The sequence below is a fragment of the Salvelinus fontinalis genome, chromosome 19 (genome assembly GCF_029448725.1).
Source record: "Salvelinus fontinalis isolate EN_2023a chromosome 19, ASM2944872v1, whole genome shotgun sequence".
NCBI classification, from domain to species: Eukaryota; Metazoa; Chordata; class Actinopteri; order Salmoniformes; family Salmonidae; genus Salvelinus; species Salvelinus fontinalis.
In genome coordinates, this window is record NC_074683.1 from 32,513,177 (window position 1) to 32,527,468 (window position 14,292).

Here is a 14,292-nt window from a genome sequence, read left to right on the forward strand (position 1 = left end):
CATTGTTGGTTAGGGGCTTGTAAGTAAGCATTTCACTGTGAGGTGAAATGCCTGTTGTATTTGGCGCATGTGACTAATAAAATGTGATTTGATTTGAAGTATCAGTGACTTATGCTCTCTGTGTATATGCAGGTCTCGTATGTCCAGACCTGATCTTCATCGAGGCTTGTCTTCGCTGCCTCAGGACAGTCTTCATCAGTCCAGTCACCCCAGTGCAGCTGCTCTACACTGTAAGTCTTAGTCACTTGTTCTCTGAAACACATTCATAGGGGTGTAATGTAATATTACAACATGCTACCTCTAGCACTCATCTGAGCCGTGTGTTCTGAGCTGTGTGGACAGTAACAGTGTCTGTCTCCTTCAGGACCCCACTGTGATTCCCCACTTGATGTCCCTGCTGAGTCGGTCTCCACAGACGCAGGACTACACCACCCAGATCTTCTCCCACTGCTGCAAGGTCAGTACAGCAGTACACATTTAAAACAGTCATATAGTAGAAGACATGTTAATTAGTCTGTCTGAGGAATGACTCAGTTATGTGCGGGTGTGTGTTCTGTAGAGTCCAGAGCATCAGACGGTTCTGTTTAACCACGGGGCGATCCATAACATTGCTCCCATGCTCATCTCTCCCTCCTATAAGGTACTGTTTGAAACCCATTGTCTCAGTTCAACCATCTCTCACCCTCAGATGTATAAACATGTATTACCCCCTCTCTCTCTCCCCTTTCCCCCCTCTCTCTCTACCTCTCTCTCTCCCCTTTCCCCCCTCTCTCTCTACCTCTCTCTCTCCCCTTTCCCCCCTCTCTCTCTACCTCTCTCTCACCCTCTCTTTCCCCCCTCTCTCTCACTACCTCTCTCACCCTCTCTCTCCCCTTTCCCCCCTCTCTCTACCTCTCTCTCACCCTCTCTCTCACTACCTCTCTCACCCTCTCTCTCCCCTTTCCCCCCTCTCTCTCTACCTCTCTTTCACCCTCTCTTTCCCCCTCTCTCTCACTACCTCTCACCCTCTCTCCCCTCCCCCCCTCTCTCTACCTCTCTCTCACCCTCTCTTTCCCCCCTCTCTTTCACTACCTCTCTCTCACCCTCTCTCTCCCCTTTCCCCCTCTCTCTCACTACCTCTCTCTCACCCTCTCTCTCCCCTTTCCTCCCTCTTATCTCACTACCTCTCTTTCTTTGGTTCTCTCATGCCATACAGGTACGTATGCAGGCATTAAAATGCTTCTCAGTCCTGGCCTATGAGAACATTCAGGTCTCCATGACATTGGTGAATGGTAAGACTACTTTTTCCTTTTATTTCTCTCTCCCTGCCTCCCTCTCTCTGTCTTTTTTTGCCCTCTCTTTCATTCTTGCCTGCTCTGAGACCTAACTGGGACAGCTTCCAGTTGTGTTGTTTACTCTGTGTCAGAGGTGTTCTGTTATTGCCATTACATTGTTATCGTCATGGTAGCAGACATGTTGTCAGATGGTGATAATATAGTATTATGATGCTGCTATACAATCTATGTTCTCCTCTCTGTTCTCAGTGCTTGTTGATGGGGATCTGCTCTCTCAGGTATTTGTCAGAATGTTGCAAAGGGATCAGCCCATTGAAATGCAGCTCACAGCAGCCAAGTGGTGAGTGTTTCACTTGACTATTAAACTAAGTGTGCTGTGATTGACCATGTTGACGTAAGTACTGTAGGTGTGAATCTGCGGACTGAAGTTACGTGTCGATAGTGTTTTTCTTTCTAAAGGTGACATTTCTCTCCCTCTCTCTCTTTCTGTCCCCCCCCCCAGTCTAACATACATGTGTCGAGCGGGAGCCATCAGAACAGATGACAGGTGCATTGTTTTAAAGGTGATTATACTATTTTGCTTGTACCATTGTGCTCTCATCTAACGACTCAGTCTAAAACTGATATGTGTGTTGAGTCTATGCTGCCTATTGTGTGTATAGTCTGTCCTGTCAATGTTGGTGTGTGTGTGGACTTTTATTGGGATGGATCTTGGCCTGGAGGCAGAGCGGTTTCCACTAGATGGGCCAGAATGCAATGTCAAAATTGTCTATAATGTAAAGCGTTTATGGAAACAAAATGTAGCTTTTTGGTAATTTAAGTTTAGGGTTTGACACAAGATTATCAGTGTGGTTAGGGTTAAAATCAGGTTTTCTGACATTGTGGCTGTGCCAGCTAGTGACCACCCTGCAGAGCTGCCTCCAGTACATGAGTCATCCCAACAAGTGCCAACCTGTATGTAGAACTCTGGTTCCATCCCTGTCTGTAGACCCTGCCGTGTCTGGTGAGGATGTGCAGTAAGGAGTGTCTGTTGGAGGAGCGTGTGGAGGGGGCAGAGACCCTGGCCTACCTGATGGAGCCTGATGTGGAGCTGCAGAGGATCGCCAGTGTAACAGACCACCTAGTGGTCACGCTGGCTGACTACTTCAAATATCCCAGCTCTGTCAGCGCCATCACTGACATCAAGAGGGTGAGACACTGGACTATAGTCATTGAACCTAGCCAGGCAGTCTTACAAGGCAGAGAAAGCAGTGACCATCATGAGAAGAGAACACCACAGTCCTTCATTTGGACCAAAATCTCTTACCTAAAAAAAAATAGTTTATTTCCTTTTGTATTTTTCTGTAGTTGGATCACGACATGAAGCACGCACATGAGCTGAGGCAAGCTGCCTTCAAGCTGTACGCCTCACTGGGCTCCAACGATGAAGACATCCGCAAGAAGGTGACTTCAACAGTACACACAACAGTACACACACCCACCCCTACCCAGCCACTTTTAGAAGTGTGTGTGTCCTTCTCATAACCCCCCGCTCCTGTTTCTCCCTCCTCAGATCACAGAGACCGAGAACATGATGGACAGGATAGTGAGCGGCCTGTCAGAATCCAGCATCAAGGTGCGGCTAGCAGCCGTCAGGTACGGATAACACATAACATCTCTACTTCTCTGCTCTCCACTGAGTGTCCTGTCACATTCTGTTCCTCTCTTTTTTATAGATATACACTACCGTTCAAAAGTTTGGGGTCCCTTAGAAATGTCCTTGTTTCTGAAAGAAAAGAACAGAAAAGAGCGTCTGCTAAATGACTTAAATGTAATGTAAATGTAATTAAATAATAATGATAATAATATCAAGTTGATCAGAAATACAGTGTAGACATTGTTAATGTTGTAAATGACTATTGTAGCTGGAAATGGCATATTTAAAAAAATGGAAAATCTGCCGAGGCCCATTATCAGCAACCATCAAATCAAAGTGTATTTGTCACGTGCGCTGAATACAACAGATGTAAACCTTAGTGAAATGCTTACTTACAGCCTCTAACCAATAGTCCAAAAAAGGTATTAGGTGAACAATAGGTAGGTAAAGAAATAAAACAACAGTAAAAAGACGAGCGAGGCTATAAAAGTAGTGAGGCTACATACAGACACCGGTTAGTCAGGCTGATTGAGGTAGTATGTACATGTAGATGTGGTTAAAGTGACTATGCATATATGATGAACAGAGAGTAGCAGTAGCGTAAAAGGAGGGGCTGGCGGGAGGTGGGACACAATGCAGATAGCCCAGTTAGCCAATGGTTGGTCGGGAGCACTGGTTGGTCGGCCCAAATTAAGGTAGTATGTACATGAATGTATAGTTAAAGGGAATATGCATATATGATAAACACAGAGTAGCAGCAGCGTAAAAAGAGGGGTTGGGGTTGGAGGAGGCTGTCTCATTGTTGTCGGTGATCAGGCCTACCACTGTTGTGTCGTCTGCAAACTTAATGATGGTGTTGGAGTCGTGCATGGCCATGCAGTCGTGGGTGAACAGGGAGTACAGGAGTGGACCTAGCACGCACCCCTGGGGAGCTCCAGTGTTGAGGATCAGCGTGGCAGATGTGTTGCTACCTATCCTCACCACCTGGGGGCGGCCCTTCAGGAAGTCCAGGATCCAGTTGCAGAGGGAGGTGTTTAGTCCCAGGATCCTTAGCTTAGTGATGAGCTTTGAGGGCACTATGGTGTTGAACGCTGAGCTGTAGTCAATGAATAGCATTCTCTCGTAGGTGTTCCTTTTGTCCAGGTGGGAAAGGGAAGTGTGGAGTGCAATAGAGATCGCATCATCTGTGGATCTGTTTGGGCGGTATGCAAATTGGAGTGGGTCTAGGGTTTCTGGGATAATGGTGTTGATGTGAGCCATTACCAACCTTTCAAAGCACTTCATGGCTACAGACGTGAGTGCTACGGGTCTGTAGTCATTTAGGCAGGTTTCCTTTTGTGTTCTTGGGCACAGGAACTATGGTGGTCTGCTTGAAACATGTTGGTATTACAGACTCAATCAGGGACATGTTGAAAATGTCAGTGAAGACACTTGCCAGTTGGTCAGCACATACCCGGAGAACACGTCCTGGTAATCTGTCTGGACCTGCGGCCTTGTGTATGTTGACCTGTTTAAAGGTCTTACTCACGTTGGCTACGGAGAGCGTGATCACACAGTCGTCCGGAACAGCTGATGCTCTCATGCATGCCTCAGTGTTGCTTGCCTCGAAGCGAGCATAGAGGTGATTGAGCTCGTCTGGTAGGCTCGTATCACTGGGCAGCTCGCGGCTGTGCTTCCCTTTTGTAGTCTGTAATAGTTTGCAAGTCCTGCCACATAAGACGAGCATCGGAGCCGGTGTAGTATGATTTAATCTTAGCCCTGTATTGACGCTTTGCCTGTTTGATGGTTCGTCGCAGGGTGACGTGTTCCAGGCCTTCTAGGCAGAGTTGCAAAGAAAAAGCCATATCTCAGACTGGCCAATAAAAAGTAAAGATTAAGATGGGCAAAAGAACACAAACACTGAACAGAGGAACTCTGCCTGGAAGCCCAGCATCCCGGAGTTGCCTCTTTACTGTTGACGTTGAGACTGGTGTTTTGCGGGATACTATTTAATGAAGCTGCCAGTTGAGGACTTGTGAGGCGTCTGTTTCTCAAACTAGACACCCTAATATACTTGTCCTCTTGCTCAGTTGTGCACTGGGGCCTTCCATTCCTCTTTCTATTCTGGCTAGAGCCTGTTTTTTTGACTGTGTGTGTGTGTGTACACAGACACGCACACGCACACAGTACCAGTCAAAAGTTTGGACACCTAGTCATTCAAGGGTTTTTCTTTATTTTTACTATTTTCTACATTGTAGAATAATATTGAAGACATCAAAACTATGAAATAACACATATGGACTCATGTAGTAACCAAAAAAGTGTTAAACAAATTAAAATAAATGTGAGATTCTTCAAATAGCCAGCCTTTGCCTTGATGACAGCTTTGCACACGCTTGGCATTCTCTCAACCTGCTTCACCTGGAATGCTTTTCCGACAGTCTTGAAGGAGTTCCCACATATGCTGAGCACTTGTTGGCTGCTTTTCCTTCAGTCTGCGATCCAACTCATCCCAAGTCATCTCAATTGGGTTGAGGTCAGGTAATTGTGGAGGCCAGGTCATCTGATGCAGTACTCCATCACTCTCCTTCTTGGTAAAATAGCCCTTACACAGCCTGGAGGTGTGTTTTGGGTCGTTGTCCTGTTGAAAAACAAATGATAGTCACACTAAGCCCAAACCAGATGCGATGGCGTATAGCTGCAGAATACTGTGGTAGCCATGCTGGTTAAGTGTGGCTTCAATTCTAAATTAATCACTGACGGTGTCACCAGCAAAGCACCCCCACACCATAACACCACCACCTCCATGCTTCACGGTGGGAACCACACATGCAGAGATCATCCGTTCACTTACTCTGCGTCTCACAAAGACACAGCGGTTGGAACCAAAGATCTACAATTAACACTCCAGACCAAAGGACAGATTTCCACCGGTCTAATGTCCATTGCTCGTGTTTCTTGGCTCAAGCAAGTCTCTTCTTATTGGTGTCCTTTAGTAGTGGTTTCTTTGCAGCAATTCAACCATGATGGCCTGATTCACGCAGTCTCCTCTGAACAGTTGTCTGTTACTTGAACTCTGTGAAGCATTTATTTGGGCTGCAATCTGAGGTGCAGTTAACTCTAATGAACTTATCCTCTGCAGCAGAGGTAACTCTGGGTCTTCCTTTCCTATGGCGGTCCTCATGAGAGCCAGTTTCATCATAAGGCTTGATGTTTTTTTGCGACTGCACTTGAAGAAACTTTAAAAGTTCTTGAAATTTTCCCTATTGACTGACCATCATGTCTTAAAAGTAATGATGGACTGTCATTTCTCTTTGCTTATTTGAGCTGTTCTTGCCATTATATAGACTTGGTATTTTACCAGATAGGGCTATCTCCTGTATACCACCCCTACCCTGTCACAACACAACTGATTGGCTCAAACACATTAAGAAGGAAATACATTTCACAAATTAACTTTTAAGAAGGCACACCTGTTAATTGAAAAGCATTCCAGGTGACTACCTCATGAAGCGGGTTGAGAGAATACCATAAGTGTGCAAAGCTGTCATCATGGCAAAGGGTGGCTACTTTGAAGAATCTCAAATATAAAATATATTTTGATTTGTTTAACACTTTAAAAAAAAAATTGTTACTACGTGATTCCATATGTATAGTTTAGATGTCTTCTATTATTATACAAAGTAAAAAATAGTAAAAATAAAGAAAAACCCTTGAATGGGTAGGTGTGTCCAAACCTTTGACGTGTGTGTTTTTATATATAATTTTTCAATTATATAATTTCCTTTTTTCAGGTAAACATCATTAACAAATACTACATGTATCTGACTTTCTAAATGTAATAACCAACAAACACCAACACAATGACAGTAAACAAAAACATATATAAGCAATAAGATTTATGCCTTTCAGTTCTCTGTGCTTAATGTTTCATTACCTCTAGACAGTGTTTCATTCATTACCCCTACCTGTCTTTCATTCATTACCCCTACCTGTCTTTCATTCATTGCCCCTACCTGTCTTTCATTCATTGCCCCTACCTGTCTTTCATTCATTACCCCCACCTGTCTTTCATTCATTACCCCCACCTGTCTTTCATTCATTACCCCTACCCGTCTTTCATTCATTACCCCTACCCGTCTTTCATTCATTACCCCTACCCGTCTTTCATTCATTACCCCTACCCGTCTTTCATTCATTACCCCTACCCGTCTTTCATTCATTACCCCTACATGTCTTTCATTCATTACCCCTACCTGTCTTTCATTCATTACCCCCGCCTGTATTTCATTCATTACCCTCGCCTGTATTTCATTCATTACCCTCACCTGTCTTTCATTCATTGCCCCTACCTGTCTTTCATTCATTACCCCCACCTGTCTTTCATTCATTACCCCCACCTGTCTTTCATTCATTACCCCCACCTGTCTTTCATTCATTACCCCCGCCCGTCTTTCATTCATTACCCCCGCCCGTCTTTCATTCATTACTCCCGCCTGTCTTTCATTCATTACCCCCGCCTGTCTTTCATTCATTACCCCCGCCTGTCTTTCATTCATTGCACATGCCCGTCTTTCATTCATTGCCACTACCTGTCTTTCATTCATTGCCCCTACCTGTCTTTCATTCATTGCCCCTACCTGTCTTTCATTCATTACCCCCACCTGTCTTTCATTCATTACCCTCACCTGTCTTTCATTCATTACCCCCACCTGTCTTTCATTCATTACCCCCACCTGTCTTTCATTCATTACCCCCGCCTGTCTTTCATTCATTACCCCTGCCTGTCTTTCATTCATTACCCCCGCCTGTCTTTCATTCATTACCCCCGCCTGTCTTTCATTCATTACCCCCGCCTGTCTTTCATTCATTACCCCCGCCTGTCTTTCATTCATTACCCCCGCCTGTCTTTCATTCATTGCCCCCACATGTATTTCATTCATTACCCCCACATGTATTTCATTCATTACCCCCACCTCTCTTTCATTCATTGCCCCTACCTGTCTTTCATTCATTACCCCCACCTGTCTTTCATTCATTACCCCCGCCTGTCTTTCATTCATTGCACATGCCCGTCTTTCATTCATTGCCCCTACCTGTCTTTCATTCATTGCCCCTACCTGTCTTTCATTCATTGCCCCTACCTGTCTTTCATTCATTACCCCCACCTGTCTTTCATTCATTACCCCCACCTGTCTTTCATTCATTACCCCCACCTGTCTTTCATTCATTACCCCCGCCTGTCTTTCATTCATTACCCCCGCCTGTCTTTCATTCATTACCCCCGCCTGTCTTTCATTCATTGCACATGCCCGTCTTTCATTCATTGCCCCTACCTGTCTTTCATTCATTGCCCCTACCTGTCTTTCATTCATTGCCCCTACCTGTCTTTCATTCATTACCCCCACCTGTCTTTCATTCATTACCCCCACCTGTCTTTCATTCATTACCCCCACCTGTCTTTCATTCATTACCCCCGCCTGTCTTTCATTCATTACCCCCGCCTGTCTTTCATTCATTACCCCCGCCTGTCTTTCATTCATTGCCCCTGCCTGTCTTTCATTCATTGCCCCTGCCTGTCTTTCATTCATTGCCCCTGCCTGTCTTTCATTCATTGCCCCCGCCTGTCTTTCATTCATTGCCCCCGCCTGTCTTTCATTCATTGCCCCTGTCTGTCTTTCATTCATTACCCCCACCTGTATTTTATTCATTACCCCCACCTGTATTTCATTCATTACCCCCACCTCTCTTTCATTCATTGCCCCTGCCTGTCTTTCATTCATTACCCCCACCTGTCTTTCATTCATTACCCCCACCTGTCTTTCATTCATTACCCCCACATGTATTTCATTCATTACCCCCACATGTATTTCATTCATTACCCCCACCTCTCTTTCATTCATTGCCCCTACCTGTCTTTCATTCATTACACCCACCTGTCTTTCATTCATTACCCCCACCTGTCTTTCATTCATTACCCCCCACCTGTATTTCATTCATTACCCCCACCTGTCTTTCATTCATTACCCCCGCCCGTCTTTCATTCATTACCCCCGCCCGTCTTTCATTCATTACCCCCGCCCGTCTTTCATTCATTACCCCTGCCCGTCTTTCATTCATTACCCCTGCCCGTCTTTCATTACCCCGACCCATTTTTATTTTCCTTTCATGCCTTTTATTAATTTGACTGTCACAAAATGTGTGGTTGTAGTCTGTAAAATACAAAATACGCCTAACGTAGTATAGAGGCCCTTCCACTATAAAACCAACTAACTATTTTGAACAAGGAAGCTACCAGGGTCCAGTTGGTCCATAGAGTCATAGAACATATGTTTAAAGTGTTTCCCTCTAAGCGTATGAAGATCTCCTTGAACCTAAGATATCTGACTCTTCCTCTGTCTCGCTCTGTGTCCAGGTGTCTTCACAGTCTGTCCCGGTCAGTCCAGCAGTTGAGGACTAGTTTTCATGACCACGCAGTATGGAAACCCCTTATGAAGGTCTGTACTCTAGTATTACCCTCTACATCTCTATATAGTCACATCATGTTTGTGTAAGCTGCAGAGGAAATGGCCAATATGTGGGGCTATTATTAAGACTGAATGGACTCTTCTCTCTCTGTTTGTGTAGTTGTTACAGAACGCTCCAGAAGAGGTGCTGGTCATGGCCTCTTCTACACTATGCAACCTGCTGCTGGAGTTCTCACCAAGCAAAGAGGTGAGACTGGCAGCAATACAACACTACTACTGTTACCTAGTGGCAGGCAGCAATACAACACTACTACTGTTACCTAGTGGCAGGCAGCAATACAACACTACTACTGTTACCTAGTGGCAGGCAGCAATACAACACTACTACTGTTACCTAGTGGCAGGCAGAAATACAACACTACTACTGTTACCTATTGGTAGACAGCAATACAACACTACTACTGTTACCTAGTGGCAGCAATACAACACTACTACTGTTACCTAGTGGCAGACAGCAATACAACACTACTAGTGTTACCTAGTGGCAGCAATACAACACTACTACTGTTACCTAGTGGCAGCAATACAACACTACTACTGTTACCTAGTGGCAGGCAGCAATACAACACTACTACTGTTACCTAGTGGCAGACAGCAATACAGCACTACTACTGTTACCTAGTGGCAGCAATACAACACTACTACTGTTACCTAGTGGCAGGCAGCAATACAACACTACTACTGTTACCTAGTGGCAGGCAGCAATACAACACTACTACTGTTACCTAGTGGCAGGCAGCAATACAACACTACTACTGTTACCTAGTGGTAGACAGCAATACAACACTACTACTGTTACCTAGTGGCAGGCAGCAATACAACACTACTACTGTTACCTAGTGGCAGACAGCAATACAGCACTACTACTGTTACCTAGTGGCAGCAATACAACACTACTACTGTTACCTAGTGGCAGGCAGCAATACAACACTACTACTGTTACCTAGTGGCAGACAGCAATACAACACTACTACTGTTACCTAGTGGCAGCAATACAACACTACTACTGTTACCTAGTGGCAGACAGCAATACAACACTACTACTGTTACCTAGTGGCAGCAATACAACACTACTACTGTTACCTAGTGGCAGGCAGCAATACAACACTACTACTGTTACCTAGTGGCAGGCAGCAATACAACACTACTACTGTTACCTAGTGGCAGGCAGCAATACAACACTACTACTGTTACCTAGTGGCAGACAGCAATACAACACTACTACTGTTACCTAGTGGCAGGCAGCAATACAACACTACTACTGTTACCTAGTGGCAGACAGCAATACAACACTACTACTGTTACCTAGTGGCAGGCAGCAATACAACACTACTACTGTTACCTAGTGGCAGCAATACAACACTACTACTGTTACCTAGTGGCAGGCAGCAATACAACACTACTACTGTTACCTAGTGGCAGGCAGCAATACAACACTACTACTGTTACCTAGTGGCAGGCAGCAATACAACACTACTACTGTTACCTAGTGGCAGGCAGCAATACAACACTACTACTGTTACCTAGTGGCAGGCAGCAATACAACACTACTACTGTTACCTAGTGGCAGCAATACAACACTACTACTGTTACCTAGTGGCAGACAGCAATACAACACTACTACTGTTACCTAGTGGCAGGCAGCAATACAGCACTACTACTGTTACCTAGTGGCAGCAATACAACACTACTACTGTTACCTAGTGGCAGCAATACAGCACTACTACTGTTACCTAGTGGCAGACAGCAATACAACACTACTACTGTTACCTAGTGGCAGACAGCAATACAACACTACTACTGTTACCTAGTGGCAGGCAGCAATACAACACTACTTCTGTTACCTAGTGGCAGGCAGCAATACAACACTACTACTGTTACCTAGTGGCAGGCAGCAATACAACACTACTACTGTTACCTAGTGGCAGGCAGCAATACAACACTACTACTGTTACCTAGTGGCAGGCAGCAATACAACACTACTACTGTTACCTAGTGGCAGACAGCAATACAACACTACTACTGTTACCTAGTGGCAGGCAGCAATACAACACTACTACTGTTACCTAGTGGCAGACAGCAATACAACACTACTACTGTTACCTAGTGGCAGGCAGCAATACAACACTACTACTGTTACCTAGTGGCAGCAATACAACACTACTACTGTTACCTAGTGGCAGGCAGCAATACAACACTACTACTGTTACCTAGTGGCAGGCAGCAATACAACACTACTACTGTTACCTAGTGGCAGGCAGCAATACAACACTACTACTGTTACCTAGTGGCAGGCAGCAATACAACACTACTACTGTTACCTAGTGGCAGGCAGCAATACAACACTACTACTGTTACCTAGTGGCAGCAATACAACACTACTACTGTTACCTAGTGGCAGACAGCAATACAACACTACTACTGTTACCTAGTGGCAGGCAGCAATACAGCACTACTACTGTTACCTAGTGGCAGCAATACAACACTACTACTGTTACCTAGTGGCAGCAATACAGCACTACTACTGTTACCTAGTGGCAGACAGCAATACAACACTACTACTGTTACCTAGTGGCAGACAGCAATACAACACTACTACTGTTACCTAGTGGCAGGCAGCAATACAACACTACTTCTGTTACCTAGTGGCAGGCAGCAATACAACACTACTACTGTTACCTAGTGGTAGACAGCAATACAACACTACTACTGTTACCTAGTGGCAGCAATACAACACTACTACTGTTACCTAGTGGCAGGCAGCAATACAACACTACTACTGTTACCTAGTGGCAGGCAGCAATACAACACTACTACTGTTACCTAGTGGCAGGCAGCAATACAACACTACTACTGTTACCTAGTGGCAGGCAGCAATACAACACTACTACTGTTACCTAGTGGCAGGCAGCAATACAACACTACTACTGTTACCTAGAGGCAGACAGCAATACAACACTACTACTGTTACCTAGTGGCAGGCAGCAATACAACACTACTACTGTTACCTAGTGGCAGCAATACAACACTACTACTGTTACCTAGTGGCAGGCAGCAATACAACACTACTACTGTTACCTAGTGGCAGGCAGCAATACAACACTACTACTGTTACCTAGTGGTAGACAGCAATACAACACTACTACTGTTACCTAGTGGCAGGCAGCAATACAACACTACTACTGTTACCTAGTGGTAGGCAGCAATACAACACTACTACTGTTACCTAGTGGCAGGCAGCAATACAACACTACTACTGTTACCTAGTGGCAGCAATACAACACTACTACTGTTACCTAGTGGCAGACAGCAATACAACACTACTACTGTTACCTAGTGGCAGGCAGCAATACAACACTACTACTGTTACCTAGTGGTAGACAGCAATACAACACTACTAGTGTTACCTAGTGGCAGACAGCAATACAACACTACTAGTGTTACCTAGTGGCAGACAGCAATACAACACTACTAGTGTTACCTAGTGGCAGACAGCAATACAACACTACTACTGTTACCTAGTGGCAGCAATACAACACTACTACTGTTACCTAGTGGCAGCAATACAACACTACTACTGTTACCTAGTGGTAGACAGCAATACAACACTACTACTGTTACCTAGTGGCAGCAATACAGCACTACTACTGTTACCTAGTGGCAGACAGCAATACAACACTACTACTGTTACCTAGTGGCAGCAATACAACACTACTACTGTTACCTAGTGGCAGGCTGCAATACAACACTACTACTGTTACCTAGTGGCAGCAATACAACACTACTACTGTTACCTAGAGGCAGACAGCAATACAACACTACTACTGTTACCTAGTGGCAGGCAGCAATACAACACTACTACTGTTACCTAGTGGCAGCAATACAACACTACTACTGTTACCTAGTGGCAGGCAGCAATACAACACTACTAGTGTTACCTAGTGGCAGGCAGCAATACAACACTACTACTGTTACCTAGTGGCAGACAGCAATACAACACTACTACTGTTACCTAGTGGTAGACAGCAATACAACACTACTACTGTTACCTAGTGGCAGACAGCAATACAACACTACTACTGTTACCTAGTGGCAGGCAGCAATACAACACTACTACTGTTACCTAGTGGTAGGCAGCAATACAACACTACTACTGTTACCTAGTGGCAGGCAGCAATACAACACTACTACTGTTACCTAGTGGCAGCAATACAACACTACTACTGTTACCTAGTGGCAGACAGCAATACAACACTACTACTGTTACCTAGTGGCAGGCAGCAATACAACACTACTACTGTTACCTAGTGGCAGACAGCAATACAACACTACTACTGTTACCTAGTGGCAGACAGCAATACAACACTACTACTGTTACCTAGTGGCAGCAATACAACACTACTACTGTTACCTAGTGGCAGCAATACAACACTACTACTGTTACCTAGTGGCAGACAGCAATACAGCACTACTACTGTTACCTAGTGGTAGACAGCAATACAACACTACTACTGTTACCTAGTGGCAGGCAGCAATACAACACTACTACTGTTACCTAGTGGCAGACAGCAATACAACACTACTACTGTTACCTAGTGGCAGACAGCAATACAACACTACTACTGTTACCTAGTGGCAGACAATAATACAACACTACTACTGTTACCTAGTGGCAGGCAGCAATACCACACTACTACTGTTACCTAGTGGCAGACAGCAATACAACACTACTAGTGTTACCTAGTGGTAGGCAGCAATACAACACTACTACTGTTACCTAGTGGCAGCAATACAACACTACTACTGTTACCTAGTGGTAGGCAGCAATACAACACTACTAGTGTTACCTAGTGGCAGGCAGCAATACAACACTACT

The 14,292-nt window shown here is 44.8% G+C and overlaps 1 protein-coding gene across 5 annotated transcripts in view; it reads left to right on the forward strand.

The window, feature by feature from the left end:
* Nucleotides 1–14,292, forward strand: part of LOC129816630 (armadillo repeat-containing protein 8-like) — a 62,335-nt gene that overhangs the window by 8,934 nt on the left and 39,109 nt on the right. For 4 of the 5 annotated variants that reach the window (XM_055871346.1, XM_055871347.1, XM_055871349.1 and 1 more), the window contains 11 exons: nucleotides 133–230; nucleotides 365–457; nucleotides 560–640; nucleotides 1,196–1,271; nucleotides 1,524–1,614; nucleotides 1,777–1,837; nucleotides 2,263–2,463; nucleotides 2,622–2,717; nucleotides 2,827–2,909; nucleotides 9,305–9,386; nucleotides 9,517–9,603. In XM_055871346.1, coding sequence (XP_055727321.1) covers nucleotides 133–230; nucleotides 365–457; nucleotides 560–640; nucleotides 1,196–1,271; nucleotides 1,524–1,614; nucleotides 1,777–1,837; nucleotides 2,263–2,463; nucleotides 2,622–2,717; nucleotides 2,827–2,909; nucleotides 9,305–9,386; nucleotides 9,517–9,603 — 1,049 coding nt within the window. The remainder of the gene's footprint in view (nucleotides 1–132; nucleotides 231–364; nucleotides 458–559; nucleotides 641–1,195; nucleotides 1,272–1,523; nucleotides 1,615–1,776; nucleotides 1,838–2,262; nucleotides 2,464–2,621; nucleotides 2,718–2,826; nucleotides 2,910–9,304; nucleotides 9,387–9,516; nucleotides 9,604–14,292) is intronic. The other variant, XM_055871348.1, reaches the window with a different exon arrangement.